Genomic DNA, 14,715 nt, shown 5'->3' on the forward strand with positions numbered 1-14,715 from the left:
GTTCTTAGGGAGAACCACTCGGGAGTCTAAATACTCTCGGTTTATGTTTGCTTGGATTGTGACAATTTCTTGGATTAAATTTTGATTGGGGTCAATTTTTGGTTCGGAGCTATACCTGCAACGAAAATCTATTTTGTGAAACTCCTAACCTACTTTCGGTCCCTATCAAAATTTTGGCACCGTTTTCGGAGAACTAAGTGCAATGAGTGCTATATTTTGGTTGTTGTTAATATGTGAATAGTGTGAATATATACTTTTTTGGGTGTTTGTTTGCTTTTGTTGGTAATTAGGATTTTGTTTATTTTATTAATTGATGTCTTTAGTTTTTTTTTCAGTTTTCTCTTATGAGTTGTCACCCTCTTGATTTTGAGTTTGGTTGTGATTATTTTGTCAACCTCCTCTATACTACAATGAGCAAAACCCTCCCCAAAATGCATACCCAAGCCAAGGATATGGTGGGTTTCACAATGATTACATACCTCCACCACCATATACCTATGACTCATACCCTAATGTAATCCTCAATCACTATATTTTCAAACATCACACCACCACCACCATACACCTTCTTACTTACCACCTCAAAATACTTACCAACATGAATCACCTCCCACATATACAACCTTTTTCCTAAACTATGAACCTTCTTTTTCATCCCAGTGTGAGACTTTTCCACCCTTGGCCCAAGAAACACAAAACCTTCTAGCCTTTCTCCAAGATTAAGAAAGATTCTGAAGGACACAAGGGCACTTCATGACTACCATAGGCAAAGTGGTAACTTACTTAATCCTTTTACACTCATCCGATCAAGGCATTCCTCTTGAGAAATGTGAGAGGGATCAACTAAAGAATGTAGTGAAGAGGAGAGTATGGAGCCACAAGGGAAGAAAGAAGGGTTAGAGCTTGAAGTGCAACAAGAGGAAGAAAGTGGAGTATTGGAATTGGATGAGAGAAAGGGAGAATTGAGTGAGATTGATCAAGATGAGAATTCCATCATTGATGATTTTTTGTCCTCCTTGATCAATCCCCTTTGTGATCCTAATGAGCCTCTTCCCATTAAGTTTGAAAGAGATATGGAGGTAGACTTCTCAAAACCTCCTTGTTATGATTTGAGTAATGAAGAAGAGGAAGTTGGTGAGGAAGCAAGTCCGTTCCAAGAACATATTAAGTGGGTGGCAATTTCATCTATGAGCTTCATTGGCCCCATCAATATACTATCTTGGAGACGAATTACCAACTCAAGGTCCTTCTTGGGTTGGTACATGGTGGAGAAAGGAGTGTTGGTTGCCAAGTAGATCCAGGTTCTTCAAAAAAATCAATTTAAGAATTGAAGTTCGAGTGGGATGTAGAGCAAAATTGGGTGATTTTCGGAGAGTGTTGGATTACTACAAGGGTCATTTGAGAGTTTGTTCATCCGGCGTGGAGCATAGTGAATAACCAGAAGGCGAGTGGGAGCCTAGAATATGGGATCCCGGAGGAGCCATAAAGTGCAAGTTTGGATGGAGGTTCAAGGAGGAGTGGAAACACAAGCCACCCTAACTAGAGTCTCCTCAACAAGTCCAACTTAAGGACTATAAACCAAAGTACTAGGTGTAAGACACCCCACCATGATAACATCCTTCTTACCCTTTCTCTTTATTTATAGTCTTGATTTCTTATATTTTTGTTTATTTTGGTTAACTTAGATTAGTTTAATTTTGAGTTTAGGAGATTGATTTGTATATGGATCATGATTTTGTGGATTTTTGGATGTTTGGGGTTGAAATATGTGTTGAGCTAAGGTTGAGTACCTTAGCAATTGAAAGAAAATTTTTTGAAAAACAGCACACTTGTGCGTGCGCACAAAACCTCTTTGTTTCACGTCCTGTACGTACGCACAAACCTATGCGTACGCACACTCATGAGTATGACCTCTGCTCGCAATGCCAGCACGGTTTGTGCATGGGCGCTCCCCTGTTTTTTTTTTACCTGTGCATGCGCACTGACTTGTGCGTACGCACACATCTCTCTTCTCGCTTTTTGTGCGGCCGCACAGGCTTGTGCGTCCGCACGCCAACTTGCATCCCCTCTGGTGGGAGCGCTGGCTCAGCCTGTGCGCATACATCCCACCCCTTTTTGAAAAAAAAATAAAATAAAAAATACATATGTGGATTTAGATGAAAAAGATGTATGAATGTGTAGAAAAAATGTGATTACGGGAAGTTAGATTGCATATTTTGTTATTTGGTTGATATAGGTTGAGTTGGACACCTAAACTAATTAAAGATCCAATTCCTTAGTTTACTTAGCCATATGTATTCTACTTTAACCCTAATCCCATTATAACCCTCTAAAGACCTCATGATACTCTGATCTTTTAAAAGCTGCAAACACAAGTACATAATTTTTTTTTATTTACCAAAAAGAACTTAAACTTTTAAAGAACAAAAACACCTCTTCAAAAAAATTTACCAAACTAAATCTAAATTTCAACATCACTAGTCAAACCAAATAAAATGTGGCCATAGTGCCACACAACAGTTTTCGGTTAGGATCCGCACAACGGCTTAAAGTAAACAAAAGATAAGTTTATTTTTAACACTTCAATCTCAAAGTACCACAAAAAAATACAAGCCCAAGTCTAGGACTCACTCAACAAGGAAAAAAAGGGGACAGACCCATATCACCGCGGCTCGACTTAGACAAACCATCACATCCAGCTCAGCGCTTAGGACAACCACCACTGTTCCAACTTGCACCAGCCTAGACAAGAATATGAAAATGGATCCTTTTTATTTTTTTTGTTATTGAAGAGAATAAAGTGTAATTTTCTATCTTTGATTTTATAAGTGGAACTAAAAATAGATAAAAAAAAAACAATGAAATATAAAATTTTTTATTGGATACCATCTAGTTTTTTACTGATTAGAGAAGATCCACTCCCAAAAAATATCTAACACACTAACACACTGGTGAAAAACAAATGGGTAACACGCCCACCATGCACCCACATTACCTGATATATACACCAGTCCGCTTTCAATTCATCCGAATCCTTCCATTATTTTATCATATATCTCAAGGGATATAAAGTATTGCATACCAACCAGACTTCCAATAAAGTACACTAGAATATCTGAAACGCTTTCTTATAGTTAAACTTAGGCAACAACATATATATATATATATATATATATATGAGTTGATCTTGCACATCAAGCACATAGATATTCCATTGAGACCTTTGCGACCTTAGCAAGACAATTATCTTTAGGCACGGGTAGTGGGAGGTAAGAGACAGGACATTCTGGATTTATTTGCTCAAACCTATAAAATTAAAATGAATTAATATAATAGAAAATTTCGAAATTATAAATAAATGAGATATCAAAGTGGCTAGTGTTATATATGGAATGGAGTCATATAAATTATTAATTATGTAAAGACCTACCTGATGATCTAACATTTCGTAAAGAAAAGAAAAAGAAAAAAGAACAAATTAAAAGAGAAATATAAGAACATTTAACTAACTTGTAATTAAGAACGAAATGATGTAGAAAGATGAGCATTTCAATTTTGGTGAGATCTCTTCCAGCGCACATCCTTGTTCCAGCTCCAAAAGGAATGAAGGCTTCTCGATTTGCATTATTATTATTATTATTATTATCATCCTGCACACCAATATATCAACCAAATAAAAAAGATTTGAAAATAAATGATTTGCATGACATATAAGTTTAAACCATAATGCTATTGAAATATATGTACTTACATCCCATCTGGAAGGATCAAAATTTTTTGGATTGGTAAAATATTGAGAAGACATATGACAAGTTTTCGGTAAAATTACTGCTTTCCATCCTTTGGGTATGGTATAACCTGAAAGTGTATTAATTAATAACACACACATTTATATAATATATATATTTTTTAATATGGCCTATAAATTTTGACAATAACTGATGAGAATGGCTAGATATATTTTGTTAATCAATATTTAATTAAAGCCAGTTTGGTTATTGCTTTAAAAATAAAAGTTTTTTTTATGAATTTATGTTGAATTGAAAATTGAAAATTTATTAATATAAAAAATGTAAGATATATGAATTGCCATATATGAGAGAGAGAGAAATAAATCAATAATAAAACATAAAAGTACCATTGATATTCACATCAGCAGTCGCCTCTCGAAAAAGTAGAAACGAAAAATCGGTCACACGTAACACTTCGTTAACTACCTACAAAACATGAATATTTAATAATTATCATATTAATTGTTGGCAATTGCTCCCTCTCCTAAAAAACAGTGTAAATTATGCTGTCAAAATGCTCTATTCTCTCCTGTTATGACTTCCTCAATATGCATATACTGCAAATGTACTCTTTATATTATATTTTCTAAATTCGACAATTATTACCTTACTTAGATAAACCATTTTCTTAATTTCCTCAATACTTATATATTGTTGCGAAGGTGACCTTGACTTCATGATTTCTTCTTGCTCCTCCTACAAGATATATATAAAATTAAAAGAGAAGGGAAGGGGGGGGGGGGGGATTTAAAAGAAGCACCAAACAAAATGGGGTTAGGTTTTATTTTAAAATTTATTTATTTATAATTTAAAAAAATAAGCTTTTATTTTAATATATAAAATTCGAATAATTACACTCTTGAAAAAAAAATTATTTGTTAAGTAATGGTAGAAATTTGTATCCACATTAAAAGTTATAACAAGAATGTTTAATAATATAAAGCATTCTTTCAAAAATTTATTTCCATCCATTATATAAAATTATGTTAAATGTTTATGAGAAAAAATCATTCATCATTTTAATTAGAGAAAATTTTACTCCCTTATCCTTTGATATGCTAAAATGACACTCTTCTACCCTCTATTTATAAAATGTACATTCTTCTCCCTTATAACTTTTAAAGAGGAATGTACATTTTATAAATAAAGGGGAGGAGAGTGTCATTTTAGCATCTCACAGGGGAAAGGAGTGAAATTTTCTCTTTTAATTATACTTTATCTTTAAAATTGTTTACTTAATCTTGTATTAAAAAAAAGCTCTTGATTTAATACATAAAACTTTTATAAACACACTCTTAAAATTTCATTTATAATATGAATTTTAATGTTAAATTATTATTAAGATTATAAACATTTAAATTATAATAAATCTATATTATCTATTTTAATTTTGTTGTGATTTTTTCAGAATCAAACTATATAGCTTATTACTATATATATATATATATTATGGTTTAGGTATTATTATTTATTGAAAATTATTATTTTATTATGTATTAAGAATTTTAAAAATATAATAAGTTTTAATTTAATATATAAAACTTTAATTGTCACTCTTGCAAAACATTATTTGTTAAGCAAAGGTGAAAATTTTTATCCACGTTAAAAAAACTATAATAAGAACTTTTAATAATAAGTGAGATTTACAAATTAAAAAAAAAAGCTCTTTCACTTTTATTTTTAGTGATAGTCATGTGATAAATTGTTGTTATAAAAATTGCATTAATAAAAGAAAAAATTCAATCATAATTTCATTTGAAACAAGTGCTAATTGTCATCCTTAATTATCATCTAATTTCTGAATAAAAAAGTTTTATTTTTTTTATTTTTTGATATTTTCAAAAAATAAAAATTCAAAAGTTGGATTATTCTTTAGAAGGGAAATAATTAGAGTCATAACTCATCCTTATTATCTAAAATTTCTAAATAAAAAAATTAATTTTTTATTTTTTGATATTTTCAAAAAATAAAATATATATTTAGATTTTACATATTTAAGTACTAAGGAGATAATTACTAAGAGAATGAATTAAAATTGTTAATTATTTCTCTTTTCAAAAACTTCTGTGTTGGACCAAGATAAGTTATAATTAAATTTCAAGCATGACACACTAAATAGGAGGGTAAATAAAATTATACCTAAATGTGTAATACTTAGCCTACATAGGAACAAATTAAATTAATCTTTTAAATAGTCATATGACTAACAAGATAAATTAAATTATAGTTTACAAGAAAAATATTTATAATACTATAAAATTTTCATTATTTTATAAAATATTTTTCTATAAAAATAGCCAAATGAACAATATAAAATTCCAAATTACCTTAGCTTTCTTGAAGACAAGTGGATTGTTAGTAAGATAAATCATTGCCCACATTATAGTGCTGGCTGTAGTCTGCTGACCAGCTATTAAGAATAATATCAACAAGTCAACAATGTCTTCATCCTTTAATTTTCGACCATTCACATCTTCCAGTTCCAAAAGAACATCCACAAGATCTTTCTTCTCTGATAATACTTCACCATTTTTTAACATCATCTTTCTATCTTGCACAAAGGATCCAACTATTTTTTCCATCTTCTTGCGGTTCTAATTAATATGCCAAGTAACAAATCAATCAATCAACCAATAAGCAAATATAAGCGTGAAATTAGTTAGAAATTAATGACAAACTTATTATGCATAAAGGATTCAATTTTACTGTTTGCTAATTTTTTTTTCTAATAATATATCCTCTTAAAAGATTTTCCATTCCAATATATATCATTTTTATTTTCTAAACAAGAAAATAGAGTAAAGTATTTTTGTTGTCCTCAACGTTTGGGGTAAGTCCCAAAGTTATGCCTAACATTTCAATTATCCTATTTAAGTCTCTAACGTTTCAAAATTGACTCAATGTTGTCCTGTCGTTAGGGATCCATTAACAAAATTGACGGCGAGACAAAATCGATACAATTTTGAAACGTTAGGGGGTTAAATAAGACAAAAATATTAAGGACAAAAACGATACATAAAAATAAATTTTAATTTAATTTTATCTTTCAATAATATTGATTTTTTACTGTACATAGTATTCAATTATTTTAATTACATCTAAATAAATTCCACTTAATCACATTACTTTCATTTTAAATAAATTTATCATTTTATAATTTTAAAGAATTTTGATACATTAGAGACAAAAGGTATAATTTATATTTTATTGTATATATATATATATATTTTTATTCTGTAAGTTTATATACTAGTTATTCTACAAATATTTTATAATAACTAAAAATATTTAAGAGTAAAATTATAAAAAAAATAATTTCTTTTAAAATAAAAAAAATATGATTAAGTGTAATTTACTTAGATGTGATTAAAAAATAATCAAATATTATGTATAGTAAAAAATTGATATTATTGAAAGATAAAATTAAAATTTATTTATATGTATCTTTTTTGTTCCCAATGTTTTCGTCCTATTTAAGTCCCTAACATTTCAAAATCGTCTCAATTTAGTCCCGCTGTCAACTCTGTTAACAGATTCCTAACGACGACAGGACAATATTGATTCAGTTTTAAAACGTTAGGGACAACTTTAGAATTTACCCCAAACATTGAGGACGAAAACATCCTTTACTCCAAGAAAATATTAATCTTTTAATATGTTTTTTCTATACATGATGAATTAAGTATTACTAAGTACTAACCTTGAGAGCTTTGTAATAAGAAAAACCAGGTAAGTTAATTGGCCAAGAGAACAAGGCATCATCAATATCACTAAACAAATGTTCAACTTGCTTGATTATGTTTTGATCCTTAGATCCCATGAAGATGTGAAGGATGACTCTCATGGAGAGAGACTTGGTCTCCGTGATGACCTCAATAGGATGTTGTATGCTATCATTGGCCATTCGTTGGAGTGAATTGACAACAATGTCCTCTATGCGTTCAAGAAACATGGCCAAAGCATTGTAACCCAGAATGGGGGAAGTGACTAAGCGTCGAAAACGCTTGCGATCCTCGCTTGACACTTCAGATAAGATCGTTTTAACCACTGTTATGGCGGTTTCAGGATAACTAGACCTAAAGTTTTTATCGTCAGTTAACACTCTCCTTGAGGCCTCTAGACTGGACACCACGATAGTTGGCTTCATGAACAAGTGTGTCTTGTACATTCCAATTTCTCCATATCTGTCAAAATTGTCACAAAAGTTGTGCTCATATCAAAAAATGATAAAGTCAAATTCTCCCAAAAGTATAGTAACATTGTTTTCTTGATTTTTTATTGGAAAAAAATTGAATAATAATTTGAAAAATGATAAATCCACTCCATTTTTTATAATGTTACTCTGTATTTTTTCTGTATTTTATATATCATTATATTATTTTTTTCAAAAACATAAGTTGAGATGAGAAAATAATAAATAGTGACGGAGCTTAAAAATTTTTTGTTACGAGAGGCCAGAAATTTTAATAAAAAATTATACAATAGTATTTAATTATATTAAATAAAATTTATAAATATAATTATTTTATTTTCAATTTTGTTATTAATATGTAGGATTACATATGTTTGAGGTTAACAAAAAAAAAATCTGATTTTGGTTAATAAAAAATTTTGTTTAGGTTAATAAATCAAATTGATTTTATTTAAATAAAAAATTAATTTTTAAAAAATAATCAGTTTTTACGTGACCAAAAAATTAGTTTTTGCATATAAAAATTTATTTTTGTTTAAAGACCAATTTTTTTAATTTAAAAATTGATTTTTTTTCAAAAGATTGGTTTTACTATTTAAATTATATAAAATCAATTACAACTTATAAATTTTTTTTAACATTTTAAAAGATCAATTTCACCCTTAATAATATCTATCTCTTAAAATTAAAGTCTCAAGACTAATTATATTTATTATTATTTTCATTACAATCAAATAATATAATACAATAAAATCAAATTTTAAGTTTCTAATAAAATAAAATATCAAAATTTATTAATATAAATAATATTGATATTACAATGAGATTTAACTTGTAATATTGATTTAAAAATAAAATAATACATGAAACTGAATGAGAAACTAAATATAATTCAGGGCTCAATTTGTTACTATCATATATAGGACAGATTTGAGAGAATAATAAAAGTGGGTGTTGAACACAGATAAATAGATTGAAAGCATATCAATTTAACTAAATGAGTTTTTTTTTTTTTTGAAATAAAATTACTAATTTTTTTTACAAAATTTTGGGGAGCCATAGTCTCCATTGTCTAAGCAAAACTCCTTCCATCTATAAATCATAAAATTATTTTTAAAAAAAGTTTAAGTTAATAAAAAAATATACATAAATGATTATAAACGAGTAAAATACTATATTTATTTGAATAAAAAACGATGATGATAGAAAAAAAAGGAAATAGTATAAGGAAATGATACAAACTTGGAAACAAGATTGTGGACAAATAAATGAGGGTGCTTGAAATAGTGCAATGTTTTGCCGAGAAGAGGCCAACCCATGTCACCAGGAGGAAGAAGACGATGCTTGTCTCCTAACTTGAAATCATAATACCATTCATTGATCCTTCTCCCCAATGTGTTTAACAAAAAGTACCATGCCAACAATGTGGCACCAGTCGTCCAAACCCAACTTATTATCTCCATTTTCATTCCCAGTTTCTTTAGTTGAGTTGAGTTGTGTGCTTAGAGGCTATATTTATATTCGGACTTTTTTTGTGTGTGTCTGTTTTATATTAGGACTTTGTTACTCTCTTAGTATTATCATTATAATTGTAAAGTTTAATTTTGATGAAAAAATAGTATAAAGTATTTTATATAAATATATAATTATATTCTTTTTTTAATAATTTTACGTAATTAATATAAAAAATAATGATTTATATTAATATAATATTATATAATTAAATATATATATAAAATTATTTTATATTTATAATGTATTAAAATTAAATTCTTTAATCATACAGAGTGAAAAGTAATTTATCTATACAAACACACACTCACCTTTAATTTGATCACTTTCACACCTTTTAATGTTGACTTTTGGACACGGTGGGAGTAGCTTTATGTCTTATTATATATCTGGCACTTGTTGAAGGATTATGGATAGATCTAATTGATTATTTTTTTTTTGTGCTTATTATTTTGAAAAGAGACTTTTTTACTGTTTTTATTTTATTTATAAGTTTTTAAAATATAAAAAATAAAATAAAATATTATTTTAATTTTTAATATTTGAATTAAATTTTAATATATTTTTAATATTTTTAATATTTTATTTTATTTTAAAAGATTTTAAACAGATTTAGTGTTATTTCACTTAAAATTTGATATAAATAATTAATGGAATAAGTATTGTAAATGTTAATAATATTTTTAGTTAATTAATCAATTTTATTTAAGTACTGAAATCGAACATTATTATATTTTTAATATGTTAATTGTTTATATCAAATTTAATAATGGAATAATATTAAATTCGTTTAAAATTATTTTAGACTAAAATAGAACCAACGTTTAAAATATTAGAGATCAAATTAAAATTTAATCCAAATATTAAGAACTAAATTATATTTTATCTTAAAAAATTTTAAAAATAGAAACGGAAATCAGTATATATTATGTATATATTCTACAATGAACATTAAAATAATCACCACTAATACAATGAACTAAAATTGTATATTATGCATACTTTTTTAACGAAAATATTCTACAATGAACATTAAAATTCACCATTAATTAATTATTATGTATATATTTATATATCTTTTATAATTTTTTAATAAAATAATCATTCATTTAAGTAATAAAAAAATTTAACAGAAAAAAAATAAACATTTTTTGAAACAAAATATTACCTACCATTATATAGATAGTGCCAACACAAGTACCATGCCAACAATGTTGCACTTATTAGCTCCATTTCCATTCTCAGTTTCTTGAGTTGAGTTGTGTGTCTTGGGGGCTATGTTTTATTAGGACTTTTTTTTGGGTTACTGTTTTATTAGGACTTTGCATTGTTACTCTCTTAAATTAGTATCATCATTATAATTATATATAGAGAAAAGTAGTTTATATATTAATATATAACACCCTCACACCATTAATTCGACCACTTTCAGACCATTTTAATTTAACTTTTGGACACGATGGGAGTGATGGGTTTATGTCTTATTATATATCTGTTGGCACATGCATGGATATATAAATCTAATCATCTAATTTGTTTATTTATTTTACTTATCATTTTGAAAAGAATTTTTTTTACTGTTTTTATTTTAACAAAAAATAGAAATCAGTTCAGGTAAATGTATTCTTTTTTGACAAAAATATTCAACAATAAACATTAAAATTAATCACTATATTTTAACATTTTATAATTTTAATATATTTCAATAATTTTTTAATCTAAATAAAAATTTAAAAGTATTATATTTAAAAACGGAAAAAGTACGTAATAATATTTTTTAAAAGTTTGAATGTTTATTAACTCATCATCACAATCGAACTTTTGAAGTAATGCTTTTTTAGGACTATATATTTATATATGAATACCATATATAGTTTCATATATAAAAATAAGTAAAAAGTGTATTTAATTACAAACCATAAATTATTATAAAAATATACTTTTAAACAAATAAGGCAGATTGTTTTAAAACATTTTCACACAGAATAATAAAAGAATCCAAACCCCATGCTTGCAGCGTGGAGGTCAAAATAATATAGTCTATCTAATAAAATAATTTACGAGTACAAATAAAATTGTGATTATGCTTTTCCAGCACACATATTAAGAAGTTATTAGGATCAGAACCAGATCCAACACTTGTGAATATTTTGTTATTTCACAAGTCCCTAGTTTGCCACCGGCCAAGGCAACCAGTCCTTAATTGTCTGTCATCAGGTAGATTTTTTTTATTTTTTCAAAAAAATTTAACATTTTAATTTAGAATTTAGTTAACATGTACTATTAGAGCACATAATAAGACTATTATTACTAGAATGTTTTAAATAATTTTATTTAATAAATAAGAAATAAATGTATAAAAAATTTAATTTTTTTATATCTTTAAAAAGTTTTTAATTTATCATTTTAATATATTCTCATTTAATTTAATATTAGAAATAAAAATATATACTCAAATAGATCTTTAAAAAAATTGTGTCAAATTTTTTTATCTATAACAAATTTTATTATATTAAAGTCTTTAAATTTTATAAAAATAAAATATATAAATTTTTATTTCAATCAGATTTATTATTTTCACTTAGATATTAAAAATGTAATGAAATGATTTACATATCTTATTTTTATAAAATTTAAAAAATTCAATGTAATAATATTTTTTGGGGGACGAAAATATCAAACGCAAAATTTTTTAATAACTAATTTAAATATATAGTCTAAATATAATTAATTATTTTATTTTTTTATGTGACATGTTAATATTAACTTTTGTTGTCATGGACTTTTTAATATTAAATTAAAATGGTAATCTTTTTAAGCACTATATAAATTTACTAGTAATATTATATATATATATATATATGTGTGTGTGTGTGTGTGTGTTTTTTTTTTAATCTTTTTTGTTTTATAATATATTATTTGTATTTTAAAATTTTAAATATTTATTTTATTTATAATATTTAATTACTATCAATTTTTTAAATGCATCTAATAATTATGTAATTTAAAATAAAATGACAAATTCAGTGGAGTTTATTTTTTATAAGGTTAACTTGAATTATTCATATAATTTAATTTTCTACTATTATATATACGTAATGTCTGATAAATTTTTAATACTTTTATACTTTTAATATACAAATATATATAAATGGAGAAACTAATAATCTAGTACGTACCGAAATACTGGCAAATTCACATGTATATCATTTGAAACTTGAGGGAGTGATTGACAATTTCAGTGGGTTGGAGTGTGATGAACTAAGAAAATGCACAACTTTCTTGTTTATAGGCAAAAAAGAAAAAAAGGTGGTAACTGGAGGGTTCCACCTATTTAAACCTCTCCATGCACTCCTCACTTCTCTAATAGTTTAATTTGCATTGTTTGGTTGTTTTGCATTAAAAAAAGTAAAATATTTTTTTTATGTCTAATATTTATGATTTTTTTTAAAATATTCTTAAAATTTAATTTCATTTAATTTTATTGTTAATGTTTTTTATTTATTTAATTTTGTCTTTTATATTTTTAATTTGTGTCAAAATTATTCTTAAAAATTTAATTTTGTCCCTAAAATTTGATATAAAATTAATTTTTAAGATAATTTTGACATAAATAAAAAATATTAAAAATAAAATTAAATATTAAAAATATTTTTTAAAAAAATTACAAATTTTAGTGATAAAAAAATATACTTTATCTTATTAAAAAATTATGGGTCTAAAATGCTATCTTTTAGGGTATAGTATATATATTTTAATTTTTGTTGTTTGTAAATTTTACAATTCGATACAATTTATGAATCAAAATTTGGTCTAATAATAATTTGATTTCTGAATAATTTCTTCAATTATTTTATATTTCAAACACTTTGCACCTTAATTATTAAGGTTTATTTATCTTATATCTTATAAACATATATTAAGTTTATATATAAGTTAAGTTTACAAATTATATGTAGGTGATCATAAAAGAGAGATAATGATGGCCCTCCAACATTCAATTTTTTTTTATAAATTTTAGTTTAGTTTTTCTAAATTTTTTATTTTAAACACCTTTACGAAATTAGTTTTAAATCTCTTTCTAAAATTTAACCTAACTTCGTCTCTGTCTAATCATTTTAAGCAACTTATCAATCAATCACTTTGTTAAATCCCGTGCTTTCTCACATTATTTGGGTATACATACACTAGGTACTTTCTAAACAAAGAATTTGAACACAACTAGGTAGAGTATAAAAAACAGAAAAATAAAATAAATTAATTTTGACGCACCATTATTTTATACGTATATCTAATCACATAATACTGTATTAATAAAAATCATTATTTTTTATATTAGTCATATAAATAGTCATTTAAAATAATGGTTATAATTATACAATTGTATAAATAATTAATTTTTACATACAAGTCATTTAAACAAACAAATCCAAACAAATAATTTTGACATAATTCACTTTAAGCGCCTTCTCCTCCTTCTCATTTTTCGTTATTTTTCTCTTTCGTTATCGTCATCACCAACATACACTACCACCTCTTCCTCCTCCTCCTCCTCCTCCTCCTTTTTTTTTCATTGGAATTTCTCCTCCTCCTTTCTTTTCCTCCTTCTCCTCTATCATCTTCATCATCGTGATCATCATCGTTATAGTCATCATCGTCTTCTTTTTATACATATCCTCGTTATCGTTATCGTCTTATTGTTATCATTATCGCAGAATTTTTGCCACATTGATAATATTGTCTGATCGAAAATTAATTTGGATGTGTTTTTGTTGATAATTCAATCATTTTTTTAGTTGTTTTCAAACTGAGTTTGTGTATTGCAATCATTAAGTAATTTTGGTGTGTTTCTGAGTTAATTGATAGGTTTGTAGCAAAATTTTAGTATAAAAATAAGAAATTTTAGTGTATTTTATTCTAATAAGTTCTTTCCTCTTTCTCCTCCTTATTTTTTGCTATCTTTTTCTTTTTCTTCATTGTTATCTTTTTTTTTTCTTATTCATATTTTTCTTCTTATTTTACTCTCTTAAGAATAATAGAAACCAAAAAAATCAAATAAAGATGAAGAAGAAATATATACTACTGTAAAATTACTAGCAAGAGGATGAACCTACATTCATTCAACTAAAAGAAAGAAATAAGAAAAAGAAAATATTTTTGTGTATTTGTAGCGAAATTTCGGTATAAAAACTAAGACATTTATTTGTTATTGTTAAAAAA

General features: G+C 26.1%; 1 protein-coding gene across 2 annotated transcripts; it reads right to left on the reverse strand.

Annotated features, from left to right (window-relative positions):
• Positions 1-2,546: 2,546 nt before the first annotated feature.
• LOC112695926 (beta-amyrin 11-oxidase) lies at positions 2,547-9,505 on the reverse strand. 2 transcript variants are annotated; one of them, XR_003150623.3, is made up of 9 exons: positions 9,226-9,505; positions 7,492-7,975; positions 6,119-6,385; positions 4,398-4,487; positions 4,139-4,217; positions 3,752-3,858; positions 3,511-3,650; positions 2,996-3,306; positions 2,547-2,742 (listed from the first exon to the last, which is right to left on the reverse strand). XR_003150623.3 is itself a non-coding variant. In XM_072197978.1 (8 exons), the coding sequence occupies exons 1-8, from the start codon at positions 9,450-9,452 to the stop codon at positions 3,195-3,197; spliced, it is 1,506 nt and encodes a 501-aa protein (XP_072054079.1). In that variant the 5' UTR covers positions 9,453-9,505; the 3' UTR covers positions 2,547-3,194. The 2 variants fall into 2 exon arrangements, 1 of the variants encoding a protein (XP_072054079.1); XM_072197978.1 differs by having other exon boundaries at positions 2,547-3,306.
• Between the last annotated feature and the right edge of the window lie 5,210 nt (positions 9,506-14,715).

Source organism: Arachis hypogaea, chromosome 6, assembly GCF_003086295.3.
Source record: "Arachis hypogaea cultivar Tifrunner chromosome 6, arahy.Tifrunner.gnm2.J5K5, whole genome shotgun sequence".
NCBI lineage: Eukaryota > Viridiplantae > Streptophyta > Magnoliopsida > Fabales > Fabaceae > Arachis > Arachis hypogaea.

What these genes read in the sequence shown, in the direction of transcription:
- LOC112695926 (XM_072197978.1), bottom strand. Translation starts at nt 9,452, where the DNA reads ATGAAAATGGAGATAATAAGTTGGGTTTGGACGACTGGTGCCACATTG. An exon ending in CTTATTACAAAGCTCTCAAG is followed by an intron (nt 6,386 to 7,491) that starts GTTAGTACTTAG and finishes CATATTAATTAG; the next exon opens with AACCGCAAGAAGATGGAAAA. An exon ending in TTGTCTTCAAGAAAGCTAAG is followed by an intron (nt 4,488 to 6,118) that starts GTAATTTGGAAT and finishes TATATCTTGTAG; the next exon opens with GAGGAGCAAGAAGAAATCAT.